At 37.5% G+C, this 14,316-nt stretch overlaps 1 protein-coding gene and 1 pseudogene across 1 annotated transcript; one reads left to right on the plus strand and one right to left on the minus strand.

Moving 5' to 3' along the window:
• The first annotated feature begins 252 nt into the window (after positions 1-252).
• Positions 253-7,059, plus strand: LOC143624439 (cysteine--tRNA ligase 2, cytoplasmic-like). Its single transcript, XM_077095096.1, has 8 exons — positions 253-433; positions 1,544-1,963; positions 2,712-2,767; positions 3,922-4,092; positions 4,703-5,110; positions 5,720-5,938; positions 6,126-6,242; positions 6,727-7,059. Exons 1-8 carry the CDS (start codon positions 253-255, stop codon positions 7,057-7,059), a joined length of 1,905 nt encoding a protein of 634 aa, XP_076951211.1.
• A 4,776-nt stretch (positions 7,060-11,835) lies between these two features.
• On the minus strand, positions 11,836-12,516 carry LOC143624413 (zinc finger protein GIS3 pseudogene; annotated as a pseudogene).
• Positions 12,517-14,316: the final 1,800 nt, after the last annotated feature.

The following is a 14,316-nucleotide window of genomic DNA, read 5'->3' on the forward strand; positions in this document are numbered from 1 at the left end:
AGCAGTGGTAAAGGTAGAGCTTTCGTCATTGGGTCGGGCCAGGCCCGCAACGAACCTAATGTGGTTACTGGTAAGTTTACCGGTAAGCTGGTGTTAGTTTTTCGAACCGACGACTTTCGGTTTGCTGTTGTCTGCCGCTGCCAAAATCTGTTTCCAGCCACTACCTGCACTCGTTTTCTGGTTAAACACATTCTTATCTCAGAGTTACTGTACACAATCTGAAGATTACCATTTTCAGTTCGGTGTATTACTATGGGCGACAATAAATACACGTATACATTTACCAAGGAGGAGCATGATCTTATTCAACGGTTTCTTGCCTCGCAACTGCCTCATCCTCAAACTAACTCGGCACATCCAGGTAAATCTTCTAGTCTTGACTCATCATGGGTGATTGATTCTGGAGCCACACATCACATGTCTGGGAATCGGGGTATTTTCTCTAGTCTTCAAAATGTTTCCCATGCACCAGTACGTCTTGCCGATGGATCTTCATGTCCAGTTCTCGGCATAGGATCCATCAGTAACTCGGAAAACCTAAAACTGTCTTCTATCCTATTTGTTCCTAAATTTCCTACCAGTCTTTGTTCAGTGAGTCAGATTACCAAACAAAACAACTGTTTTGTGACCTTTTACCCAACTCACTGTGTTTTTCATGAACTAGGAACAAACCGGGTAATTGGTACTGGTTTTGAATCAGGAGGTCTCTATCGTATATCCCCGTTTTCGCATCCTATAGCAAACTTATGTGATTCCGCTATCAGGGAGGCTCACTGTCGGTTAGGTCATCCCTCTACAGCGGTTCTGAGGCAAATGCGACCAGATTTACCACTTTCGTCTTTTAATTTTCATTGTGAGTCGTGTCAACTTGGTAAACATACCAGGCGTCCCTATCCCCCTAGGGTGCCCAATCAAGTCAGTTCTTGTTTTGAACTGTTGTATTCTGATGTATGGGGTCCTTGCCCTATCAAATCTACGTTGGGTTTTGAATATTTTATTACCTTTATTGATGACTATTCTCGCACTACTTGGGTTTATTTGTTGAAATCTCGTAGTGAGGTATTTTTCATATTTCGAGAATTTAATGCTTATGTTCAAAACCAATTTAACACCACCATTAAAACTTTACGATCTAATAATGCTAAAGAATATTTTTCCACCGACTTTTCTTCATACTTAAAAACCAACGGCATTATTCATGAATCATCGTGTGCTTATACATCTCAACAAAATGGTGTGTCCGAACGCAAAAATCGTCACATATTGGATGTTGCTCGCACAATCATGATCCAATCACGTGTTCCTCATCGTTTTTGGGGAGATGTCGTTCTCACTGCCACATATCTAATTAACCGCATGCCCTCAACCATTCTTCATGGTAAAACACCGTTTTCTGTACTATTTCCCAACGATGATCCATTTCCTCTCGCACCTAAAGTATTTGGTTGTGTCGCCTATGTTCATGACCATCGTCCGAAAACCATCAAACTTGATCCCCGAGCCATTCGTTGTGTCTTTTTTGGTTACTCACGGGTTCAAAAAGGGTATCGATGCTATAGCCCATCACTTCACCGATACTTTACTAGTGCCGATGTCACTTTTCACGAGTCTCCTTACTTTCCCGAGTGTTCCACTCTTGTTTCTGACCCGTTTCCCGACCTCGATATACCCACATCTCCCTTCCTCCCCACCATTCCTGTGTCAATTCCCTCTACCGATCCAATTTCTGTTGATTCTGACCCACCGACAGAACCTCCGCCACTGCTTTTCACATATGCTAGGCGAGGTAAGGGTCAAATTTCAGAGACACTTGATTCACATTCAGGCCACAACCCCGAAATACCCTCAGATCCTCCGTCTGCATCCGAAAAATCTACACCTCTCACTGATACATCCTTACCCGATCCGACACCTTTACCAGAAGCTACCCCTACCCCTGATACACCCGTTTATGATCCTCCTGGTGCACCACTACCCGATATACCTATTTCTTTTCGCAAAGAACCCCGGAAATGCACTCGTTACCCAATTCAGGACTATGTTGCCTACACCCACCTATCTCCTGAATCTCATGCGTACACCACTACTCTTGATTCCTACCCGATTCCCAAAAATGTGACGAGCGCTGTCGCTCACCCAGGATGGCGAAAGGCTATGGAAGACGAAATTGGGGCTCTAAAGTCCAATCATACATGGGATCTTGAAACACTTCCTAAAGGGAAGCGTATTGTTGGTTGTCGTTGGGTGTTTACGGTTAAACTACACCCGGACGGCTCCTTATACCGCTTGAAGGCTCGGTTGGTCGCAAAAGGGTATTCTCAGGCATATGGCATTGATTATGATGAAACCTTCTCGCCAGTTGCTAAAATGCCATCTGTCCGTATTTGTATTGCTCTTGCTGCCATTAATCATTGGCCGCTCCACCAGCTTGATGTCAAGAACGCCTTTCTTAATGGTGTTCTTGAGGAGGAGGTATATATGGAGCAGCCACCAGGGTTCGTTGTTGAGGAGGAGGCCTCAAAAGTTTGCAGACTACGTCGTTCTCTATATGGTCTTAAACAGTCTCCCAGGGGCACGGTTTGGTCGATTCTCTAGTGTTATGGGACAGTTTAGGATGACCCGGAGTGCCTACGATCACTCTGTCTTCTTTAGACACCAGAAAGGAAAGAGGATTATGGTAGTTGTTTATGTGGATGACATTATAATCACAGGTGATGACGAGGTCGGGATCACCGAACTCAAACAGTTTCTTCAGTCTCAGTTTCAGGTCAGCGACTTAGGTCGATTGAGGTATTTCCTTGGCATAGAAGTTTCTCGCTCTCCACAAGGAATACTTCTCTCCCAACGAAAGTATGTCCTTTATATGTTGACTGAATGTGGCTTACTGGGTTGTAAACCTGTTGATACCCCAATGCTTCCTACAAAGAAACTCCTCCCAAAAGAAGGAGATCCAATGAAAGATCCTGAGCGATACAGACGGTTGGTTGGTAAGCTTAATTATTTAACCGTCACACGACCGGATATCTCCTTTACTGTTAGTGTTCTGAGCCAATTTATGGCTACGCCATACACCGGTCACTGGGATGCTGCCATTCGTGTCTTAAGATATCTTAAGACCTCACCTGGTTTGGGCATATTATACTCTGATCAGGGTCATTGTCGTGTGGGTGCCTTCACGGAAGAAGGGGATGGTCGGATATCAGGGTTCTCAGATGCAGATTGGGCAGGTTGTCCGATTTCTCGACGATCTACCACCGGATATTGTGTGTTTGTTGGAGGAAATCTTGTATCATGGAAGAGTAAGAAGCAACACACGGTTTCCCGGTCGAGTGCCGAATCGGAGCATAGAGCCATGGCAGATGTAACATCAGAGATGACATGGGTACGTCGTCTTCTCATAGAACTCGAGGTTGTTTCTAATGACTTGATGCGGTTATACTGTGATAGTCAATCAGCCATTCACATAGCCAAGAATCAAGTATTTCATGAGAGGACAAAACATATTGAGGTCGACTGCCACCTTATCAGAGATCGAGTAGTAGGCACACAAACTGATCCTCCATCTATTCAACCAGTTCATGTGAAGACAAATTTTCAGCTAGCAGACATTCTAACTAAACCGCTCCGGAAAGCTCAGATAGATTTTATTTGTAACAAGTTGGGCATGATTAACATCTATGCTCCAACTTGAGGAGGAGTGTTAGTTGTATTTAGTTATAATTAGGGTTTTAGCCCATGTAGTTGGTTAAAGCCCATGGGCCTTTTATGGGTTGAAAGCTAGGGTTTGTTTATGTATAAATAGATGTAGTTGTCTTTGTATTATTCACACCTTCAAGTAATAAACATTACTTTCATTACAACCATCTTATTCTTTACAGATTATACTACATTTTTACCTTATTTTTTGTTTGTTCTGTGTAGATTATTGACAACAATTGTGCTTACCCTGTTGATGGTGATGTTTATTTTTCCGTTGATAATTTTCCCAATTATGGGCGGCTATCAGGAAGAAAGCTTGAAGACAATCGAGCTGGTGAACGGATTGCTATTGATTCAAGAAAGAAAAATCCTGCTGATTTTGCTTTGTGGAAGGTGTGTTTTTTTTTAAACTTTATTGAATCATAAAGGTTACAAAACAGATATTTTATGAGTATTTGATAAAACTGTTTACAATAATAATCTACTGTTTGTAGGTTTGTAACGAATCGAACTCGTATGTTTAACTTTAATCGAACAAACAATGGGACATGAAATTGAACAAATGTGGTTTTTGAGTTTATGTTCATTCTTTAAGAAATGGAACGTGTTGTTTGTTTGCTAACAATATAAACAAGCAAGCATAAAAAATGTGTTGGGTTTAAAAAGTTAATAAATCTAGGCTGAATTATAGTGAGCTTACAAATTTAAATGAATAATGACGAATGTAAAGTAAAGAACTTAAACAAGCGTAAACTAACAAACTTAGATAGACATAAACGAATTAAATGAACGAACGTAAGCGAATGTAAGAAAACGTTCACCGGCATAGATGAACGAACGAGACATGTGTGCATGTACATTCGTGTAACTAAATGAACAAAAGATTTTTCATTAAATAAACAATTACTGATCGATTGAATGTTCGGTTCGTTTGCATGCCGTTTGACTCGTTTAAGTTTTCATTCATTTATGATAGTGACCCGTTGAATACTTTTCATTTCAGGCTGCAAAACCAGGGGAGATAAGTTGGGACAGCCCGTGGGGCCCAGGAAGGCCAGGCTGGCACATTGAGTGCAGTGCAATGAGTGTAACTTACTTAACCGAAAAATTTGATATTCATGGCGGTGGGATGGATTTAATATTTCCACATCATGAAAACGAAATCGCACAAAGCGGTGCCGCCTGCCCGAACAGCAATATTAATTACTGGATGCACAACGGTTTTGTAACCGCAAATGATGAAAAGATGTCAAAATCAGTTGGAAACTTTTTTACCATCCGCGAGGTCACAAAACTGTATCATCCACTTGCGTTAAGGCACTTTTTAATGGGCACACATTATCGATCACCAGTTAATTACTCGATTGCTCAAATTGAGATTTCTTCAGAAGCTGTTTATTACATTTATCAGGTAGCATTTAATTGATATTTTTAGTTAGAGAAAATTGCACAAATGGTCTATGTGGTTTGAGCATATTGCAAGTTTGGTTTCCTGATTTTAAAAATTGCGAATTTAGTCCAATGTTTCAAACATTTGTGAGAGGGTAACACGTTTTGTCTCCATCATTAATTAAAGTTAGTTTTATTAGATTAGTGATTTCATGTCTCCTAGTATTGTGAGGGAAATTTTGTTATATTATATTTGGAGTCATAATAAATTACTCTTTCAAACTCCATAACTCCTAACATCGACTTCATCATCTTTGATTACGAACTGGGCCTTCGATTTTGCGCTGATGGAAGGTGATGAAGTCTAGGAGTATTTTCTTAGGATTCCAAATTTGAAAGACACAATTATGCAAAGGCACATGACATTTCTTTTTCTTTTGGTAAAAACTAACTGGGATTAACGTTGGGAACTAAACGTGCAACTTTTTTACGAATGTTTGGACTAAGTTTGCAATTTTTGAAGTTAGCATATTAAACTTGCAATATCGTCAAACCATTTGTGCAATTTGTTCATTTAACTGTTTAGAAGATGTGTGTAGACAACATGATATGACATGTTTTTGCTTGGTAGACTTTGGAGGATTGTTCCAGTCCTATTTCACAATTTCAAGAAGAGATAAAAACTAGTGCGAAGAAGTTTCCGGTTACTGATGATGCTAAAAAGTGTGTGAAAAGTCTTAAAAGTCACTTTGAAGAAAAGTTGGCTGATGATTTACATACACCTACTATTCTGAATGCTGCTCTGCAAGATGCTTTGAGACTGATGAATAAAATCTTGACCATGCTCAAGGTCAGAATAGTAATTTTAATTTCTTGAACAAACCGGTTTAGAGCGGTTTTAGGCTTTAAACAGATATTTTTATGTTTTGACCCGTTTGGCCTGTTTTGTTTTTATGGTATGTTTTTTTTAGTTTTATCTTACAAAGGGTAAGATAACCCAGATTAACCCATATTATTTTATTTTGACTGATTTGCAGAAGAAGCTTCAAAAGCCACAGAAGTTGTCAAACGCGGAGTCTCTTATTGAGTTAGAGAAAGAAGTGAGAGACGTTTTGGATGTGTTAGGATTGCTTTCCAGTTCAACTTATTCCGAGGTTAGCAGCATAATATGCCCTCTATAATATATACACATATATATATATGTGTGTGTGTGTGTGTGTGTGTGCGTGTGTTGCATATAACGTTGTGTGATTATGTATAAAGCGGTGTGTGGTTATTCAACATATGCTGCGTTACTATGTATAAAATGTTGCATGGTTACTTACATATGTTGCTTGATACGTTGCCTAATTTTGTGCGTAATTGTTCATATACATTGTGTTATTATAGTACAATACACACACGCACACACTTATATATATGAATATGTGTGCGCGTGTGTGTATATGTATTGCTCAGACCCTACCATAGCATTGCTATTGGTGGGATATACTGAGTACGATGTGTGTGTATATGTATGTATATAGAAATACGTTTAATAGATGATCAATTTTAAGAAGTAAAGAACTACGAGAACTGTACAAGCACACATATCAATTATTGTAACTATGATATATAAGGCATTTACATATTTTACAGGTTTTGAATCAACTGAAAGAGAAAGCACTAAAAAGAGTATCGAATATACAGCAGCGTATCGAAGACCGAGCATTAGCAAGAAAGAACAAAGATTTCAAATTAGGTGATCAAATTAGGAGTGATTTGACTTTGAAAGGGATTGCATTAATGGATGTTGGCAATGAAACCATTTGGCGGCCATGTGTACCGGCTGAACCTGCCAAGTCAACAGATGATCAACTTCCAAACCCACCTGCCAAGTCAACAGGTGATCAACCGCAGGGCCCACCCGCCAAATCATCAGACGGTCAACTGCCAGAACTGTCCAGGTCAGCAGATGTTGCAAAAGCTTAGGTGCTTTTTGTTTTTCCTCAGAAGCACTTCTCCACCTCTTTTGTCTGCACTGAGAAGAGGGCGCGCAGACGTTGGGCTCTGCAGTGTGTTTGTTTTTTCGAAGACGTTTCATTAAAAAACGTCTGCGCGCCCTCTTCTCCCAGAAGTGTTGGTATTATTACTTCTTTAACCTCTTCTCCCAGACCGATCATCCTCCTCCTCCTAACCCTAACCACTCCTCCTCCTCTCCACTGCCGCCGTCCGCTCCACTCACCAAGCCGGCTACCTCCACACCGCCGGCCGCCGTCCGCTCCACTCACCAAGCCGGCATCTTCTTGAAGGTATGCTTTCTTTCTATTCTTTTCATTTTAGCTTAGATCCGATTGATTCAAACAACTTATTATTTATTCTTCTTTCTTTTACCTTTTGTTGGAGCAGCACAAATCATCATCTCATCTTCATAGAAGTTTCTTTTAATTCTACCTGGTAAGTAAGTTACATGGTTCATATTTTAATTTTAATGGTTGTGATGTTAATCATCTATGATCTATGTGCTTAATAACACCAAATTTTTCCGTGGTATGTTCGGTTGTTTGGTTAAGTTTGCTTAATTTGATTTATTAACAATGCTTAATTGATGCCCATCTCAGTCATCATCACCATCATATGCAGTTAACAGATTATGAAAATACATTTTTAGAGCTTCATTTTGAAGAATAGTCTGTTAATTAGACTCAACAATTTATGATTGATAATATTTGACATTTAGGCTTTTCAAGGGTTTCTTGCTTAGAGTTTGTTACTCATAAGAACTAATTACAGAAGGCTAGGGTTTGGGACACTTATGATGTTTGTTAAATTTGCAGTCTGCAGATGTTAAAAAACAAACAGTCTTCTTGTTGCAGACTGCAGAGTTTTGGTCCACCTCTTCTGCTACAGATGTTGGCAGATGTGGTTTCGCAGTCTTCTGACATTTTACCTCTGAAAAACAAACAGCACCTTAGTTATTTTGTCTTTTTGAGAATTCTAACTTATGTTGACTGTTAAGTAGAGAACCATGTGATACTTTTGTTGTGTTTAATATACATACACAAGTGGTGGACTTTATCATATACCTTTCATGTAATCGAGAGTTTTGAGACATTTATTTGATTAAAATCCTTTTTGTCTTGATTGTATATTTATACATAAATAATAACGAGTCTAAAATGCATAACACAAAAGCACTTTATAAGTAGAGAACCGCATAATGCATTGCTTTGATTGTAATGCATTAGGCGGTTGCACGCCATTTTATTTTTAACTTGTGTTGACGATGTTACCACTTTCAATATTGTTTGTTTCAATACCTGAACGACTCAAGGCTTGCCTGAAGGGTAACGTCATCACTACCTTCGACCTTGTTTTTCAATTGCTCATCACCACCACACTACTTTCACCCGGCCTACTCCAATTTGGATATTTTTCCGGCAATTAAACCATGAGAAATAATGCTTTTGTGCACAGTAAATTCCTAAACGTAAACGAGTTGGATTGTGAGAGCGGACCTTGGCACCTTGCCCATGGATAAATATGTATAAAATTACATTTAAACAAAGATGCCATTAAGTCGAAGTTGGTTTCTTGTTAACCCCTTTAAACATGTGTAACTTTTATTATTTACGATTTTGTTACCGTAACAAACTTGAGCATTGAAATAATGAGATCGTTCATTCACTTTCTATACATAGAACTCGTTACGTCCTAATACATATTGCTTTGTTTCGTCCTAATACATATTTCTTGGTACCAAACATCAGGTTCAAATCACGGCGATCATTAGAATTCACGAATTAGAGATGCTATAATATACTATTTCCCATTCTTTCCCATAACGTCTCATACCAGACCACCCCAGTCCACTAAAAAGGTTTAAGTATACAAACCTTTAGGGGGATGACACAATTATAAGTGTTTCAATCCCTATGGTAGAGATTTTTAGTTTGTATCCAACTGTTACGAACCGTGTTCGTTAATCAAATGGTCCAAAGAAAATAGACGGAAACCAGAATAGAATTCATAGATTTTTGGAAGAGACTTTGGTTAATCAAACCATAATATTTTCATTCATACCTTAGAAACAAATATGTTTAGCTTTTTATAGCCTTACAATTGGAAATAAACTACCCATGCACTAAAACACTAACCCACGACCTAACTACATGTAAATGCAAAACCAACAAGTAACTAATTAAAGAAACCAAAGTGAATTCGATTCCCATGTTCATCTTCCACTAAGGCACATAACAATCCAGTTACGGACTGAAACCAATGCAAGGTATGAGACTTGTCCCACATCGGTTGTATGGGCAATTGATGTGGGGTTTATAAACCAAATGAGTTCCCTCACCTATCAGATTAGTCTTTTGGGTTGAGTTCTTCTGTTTGGCTTGTAACATTGGTATCAGAGCCAACCTCGGAGTGGTGGCCCGCGGAGTGGTGGCCTAGAGTGAGCCAGCCGTGACCAACGAGGATTCGGAGTGGTGGCCCACGGAGTGGTGGCCTGGAGTGAGCCAGCCGTGACCAACGAGGACGTTGGCCCTTAAGGAGGGTGCATTGTTACGGACTGAAACCAATGCAAGGTATGAGACTTGTCCCACATCGGTTGTATGGGCAATTGATGTGGGGTTTATAAGCCAAATGGGTTCCCTCACCTATCAGACTAGTCTTTTGGGTTGAGTTCTTCTGTTTGGCTCGTAACATCTGATGTGGCTCCAACAATTAATCGTTGGCCAAAGAAAGAAGACGGGAATCTAGATTAGAAAATAGATATATACTTAGACTAATATTTCATAATTTCATTCATAATCCATGTTACGGTACAAACTAGGCTTTATATAGAGCCTTCAAGAAAATAACTAAACATGTAAATAACTACCCACTACTTAAAAGAAAACTACCTACTAATAATATTATTAAGCAAAAGTAAATGAAACAAATTAGATCGTGGCACACAACACCAACATCCATTTGGTCCGTCTCTTTAACCTATTGAAGACCACTTGTTTGCGAGAATGGGATTGTTCGGGCGTATGATTTTTCCAGCAATGGGTTCTCACTGTTTAAATACTAAAATAGTTTAAAAAAACATACAGTTTTAGCAATTTTTAAACAACCTTAATTATATTGTGTATGTACTTTTATTGTTTATCCTTATTTTGTTACCGAAAGGCAAACAAAGTATTTATATATTAATATGAGCTTAAAAGGTGATGTGAAAGATACAAAGTATTGTTGATATTTTGGATATGGGTATCCAAAATGATCATTTGAGAAGAAGAGAAGTCTTCTTAAAAATGGTAATTGAGTTCATACAAGCTTAATTGTATGTAACAAAATTTCAAACCCTTATTATTTATGTAATCAATTGACAATATGTTACCATTTGATGTAACAAGTAATAATGTATGCGGTGTCGGTATTCATGATGTGTTGAATGACGTTGAAATTTTATTGGGGAAATTTCGTATAAAACCCGGAAACCTGAGAGGCGTGATAGCACTTTCAGATCAAATTATTTCGGTGGTTCACCCGAATAATTTAATCGGATACAACTCAGAGAATTTTGAACAACTAGTATAATTTTGAGTGGATTGATTGAACCAGAAAAAAAAATTCTTATATTAATAATAAATATGACCAAAAACATGAACGAATCTCATATGGGGAAAAACTGCCAATGGCAGTTGAAAACGGTTTCCCAACCGTTTTTGTGAGGGAAAAATAATTTCGAAAGTAAACGTTAATTATTTAAAAATTCAAAATCTAATGAATTTTTAACATAACAATATTAACGAAAATAATTTTTTTCCAAGCTGACCTGGCAGCTCGACCCCAGCCAGGGGCGCTGCCCCTTGGACCCTGCCAGGGGCTGCCGCCCCTTGGACCCTGCTACCGGGGACGCTGCCCCCGGACCCCCGCCAATGGGGCGCTGCCCCCTTGGATCCCCTGTTCGGGATTCCAACCGAACACTCGGAATTATAATAACTCAAACAAGTGTGCCGCCCGCACCTCCTAACTTGTTTGATGTGTATTATAAATCCATTTGGTCACCAAATCAATCCCGATTACACTAAAATATCTAACAAATTTCACACAGAATCAAATGGAAAATGTAGACAGTAATAATGTATACAGTGTCGGTAATCATGATGTGTTGAATGACGTCAAAACCTCACATAGACTCAAATGTACAATACATATAAATTTTTTTAATTTGTTTATCAAATAACAGGAGTTACGATAGCGTAACAACCCGATGTATACATAAAGTTACCTCCAAGGGCCTTTGACCTAGTGGTTTCAACGACTCGGATAAAAGATTTTCCCTTATAAAGGTTGTGAGTTCAAGTCATGTGATTCTCGTGTAATTTAAGAGTTGATTTTTAGAGTGTGTTAATTTAAAAAAAAATATCAAAGTTACTAATTCAAGAAGAACAAAAAAACATTACGAAGTAGATTTAGACAAAAAGACATTTTTGTTTGTTAGTCTTCCTTTGTATTGTTACCATTTTTGACCCATGAGCTTTGAATTTAGTATTAGCCTTAAATAGATCATTTCAACAAAATAAAAAAAATTAATCAGAATTTACAAGATCCGAGAGGATGAAAATTCGACACGGCTTCTCTCAGCCGAGTTTACAGTGAAGCCTAATAGCTATGATCTTTCACATGCTAACCTAAAATCATGACCCGACCTGACCCGATTCAACTAAAACGGCCCAAGGATGTTGCATCCTTGCATAGTTGCATATAATCCGCTATAGACTCAGATGCAAATCAAGCCCAAATGTATCATCAAAGCTAGGCCCACCATCCCCTCTTGAAAACCTACTCAACAAAGGCCCATCTTCATGATGCAATCGGTTATTGGGCTGAGGCCCAATATTATTCAATGATGGTTCTCCTACACTGCTGGTGTAGGATAACGCCCCTGGTCCTCTCCCTCCATGTGACACGTGGAACCCCGGCGTGGCGTGTGGGACGTAGACCCACGTCGGGGACGCCACAGCCGAAGACGGTACAACTATAGGACCGGTTTGTGTAAGGAGATGCGGCGGTGGAGCAAAAGCGGAGATAATAGGGTTTCTACTATACGAAACGGCAGCGTTTCTAGTTGCTTGCATCTGAGCACGCTTTAAATGTTGACGTTCCTTTTTATGGGCGTTTTGATGACCACCTAACGCTTGTGAGTTAGCAAACTCCCTGCAACAGTATTGGCACTCGTATTTTCTACCCTCGGAGTCTGGTGATCCCGAGGGTGTTTTGGTGGAATCAACAACTTCTTCATGATCTTCACATACATTGAAGCCAAAGATCTTTAAATTAGTTGTGTTGTTTGTGGTTTTGGATTGATAGTGATCAATATCTGCCATGTTAAACATTTATATATAATAATATAAATATATAAACACTTGAAGACAAAGATATAGATTAGAAAAGGGTTTGATGTTTTAAGGAGAGAAAGAACATGAGATGTGTGTGTACTAGGAGAGGTGTTGCATGGAAGGTGGTATTTATAAGGTTTTTTTTTTTGTGATGGTTGCGGACATACCAAGAACAGAAAAAAAATATTGTGCAAATTTATGAAAAGGAACAAAAAACAAAAGTTGGTCCCACGTTAGATGCACTTGTCTCTCCCGAATTCACTTGTTTATCTTTTTTACTATATTATAATAATAACTAGTTTTAGAACAAAAGAAATATAAGTTAAATAATTAAATTTAAAAAAAAGACTATATTTTATTAAATAAAATGATTTTATAAGTTCAAATTATATTTCTAAATGGAATATTTATATGAACATGTGGTGTATTTCCATACAATTTTTTCATAATCATAAACAAGATGCACCTATTGTTTTTATAAGTTGTAATTATATATGTTTTTTTAATAAAATAGCAAATTTTACCTGATATCTATGAGGGTTCACCCACCCCAGTTACAACATTCCTTTCTATTGCGTCTAAATCTCTATTTTTGCTAATATTTCACTTCTTTCTATTTATGGTTCTTATAGAGCTACATTGCAATAAAACTTCTTTTTCTGCAACATTGCTTCTATGATCTTAGAAGCGCTGGCCGTCATGGCCCATACGAAAGTCAAAAGATTTCTAGCTCATAGTTTAATTGGAGATGTAGATTATATTCGTATTGGTTTCTCGTGTGGAACCATAGAAGGAATTCAATCACTATTAATTTGTATATTTATTTATGCATCAATGACGATAGATGTGTTCGCCATAATTTCAGCATTACGGCAAAGTTGTGTCAAATATATAGCGGATTTGGGCGCTCTAGCCAAAACGAATCCAATTTCAGCTGCTACCTTCTCCATTACTATGTTCTCCTACGCAGAAATACCCCCATTAGCCGGCTTTGGTAGCAAATTCTATTTGTTCTTCACCGCTAAAAGATGACAAGATGTTTTATTGTGAATAACATAAAAAAAATCAAGAATATTATATATAAAATTAGCATGAGTAAACACGTTTTTGTATTACAGTTTCTAAAGAAATAGATGAAAACTCCATAAAAGCAATGGGGGTTGAATGAATATGTAAGAATAAAATTAATACTAATTCATAATTTTTTCTTGTCTTTATCATCTTAGACCTACAAATATTGTTTATTGAATTCTACCACATTCATCTCCTACACTCAAAAACATATATAAATTGATTTAATAAAAAAGGTAGATATGATTTTATTATATATATATACTAGGTTAGCTACCCGTGTGCTATAATAAATAAAATTATTTAAATAATAACACAATTTAAATACGAAAAATATGTTCAAAAGATATAAAGATATATTATATTGAAGAATAAATTATAAATTACACAATATGAAAATAAAAGTTGTTAGAAAAATGATAAATCTCTAATTATATCTTTGTACACAATATTTGTAGTTTTATATGTAACTTTACTTTTTATATCAAACTTAGTAGTTTCACATCGTTTCTGTTTATAACTCTAGATAATGCAGCACATAACTGCCATGAGTTAAAATAAATTGTCTCAAAAACAAACTAACCTTCTATAATGATTAACATTAGCTTTTATTAATCTTCAATGCAAAATAAAAATAAAGTGAAAATTTCATACTTTGAAATTAATCATTTTATCTAAAGGTATATGATTTTTTTAAGAATAAAAGTGTGAGTTCCAATATTACTTTTGGATATGATTTCGGCTTTTATAACACGGTTATCATATTGTATTTAGACATATA

Source organism: Bidens hawaiensis, unplaced genomic scaffold, assembly GCF_021521415.1.
Source record: "Bidens hawaiensis isolate Kalapana, Puna unplaced genomic scaffold, B.hawaiensis_p1.1 tig00003781_1, whole genome shotgun sequence".
Classification (NCBI taxonomy): domain Eukaryota; kingdom Viridiplantae; phylum Streptophyta; class Magnoliopsida; order Asterales; family Asteraceae; genus Bidens; species Bidens hawaiensis.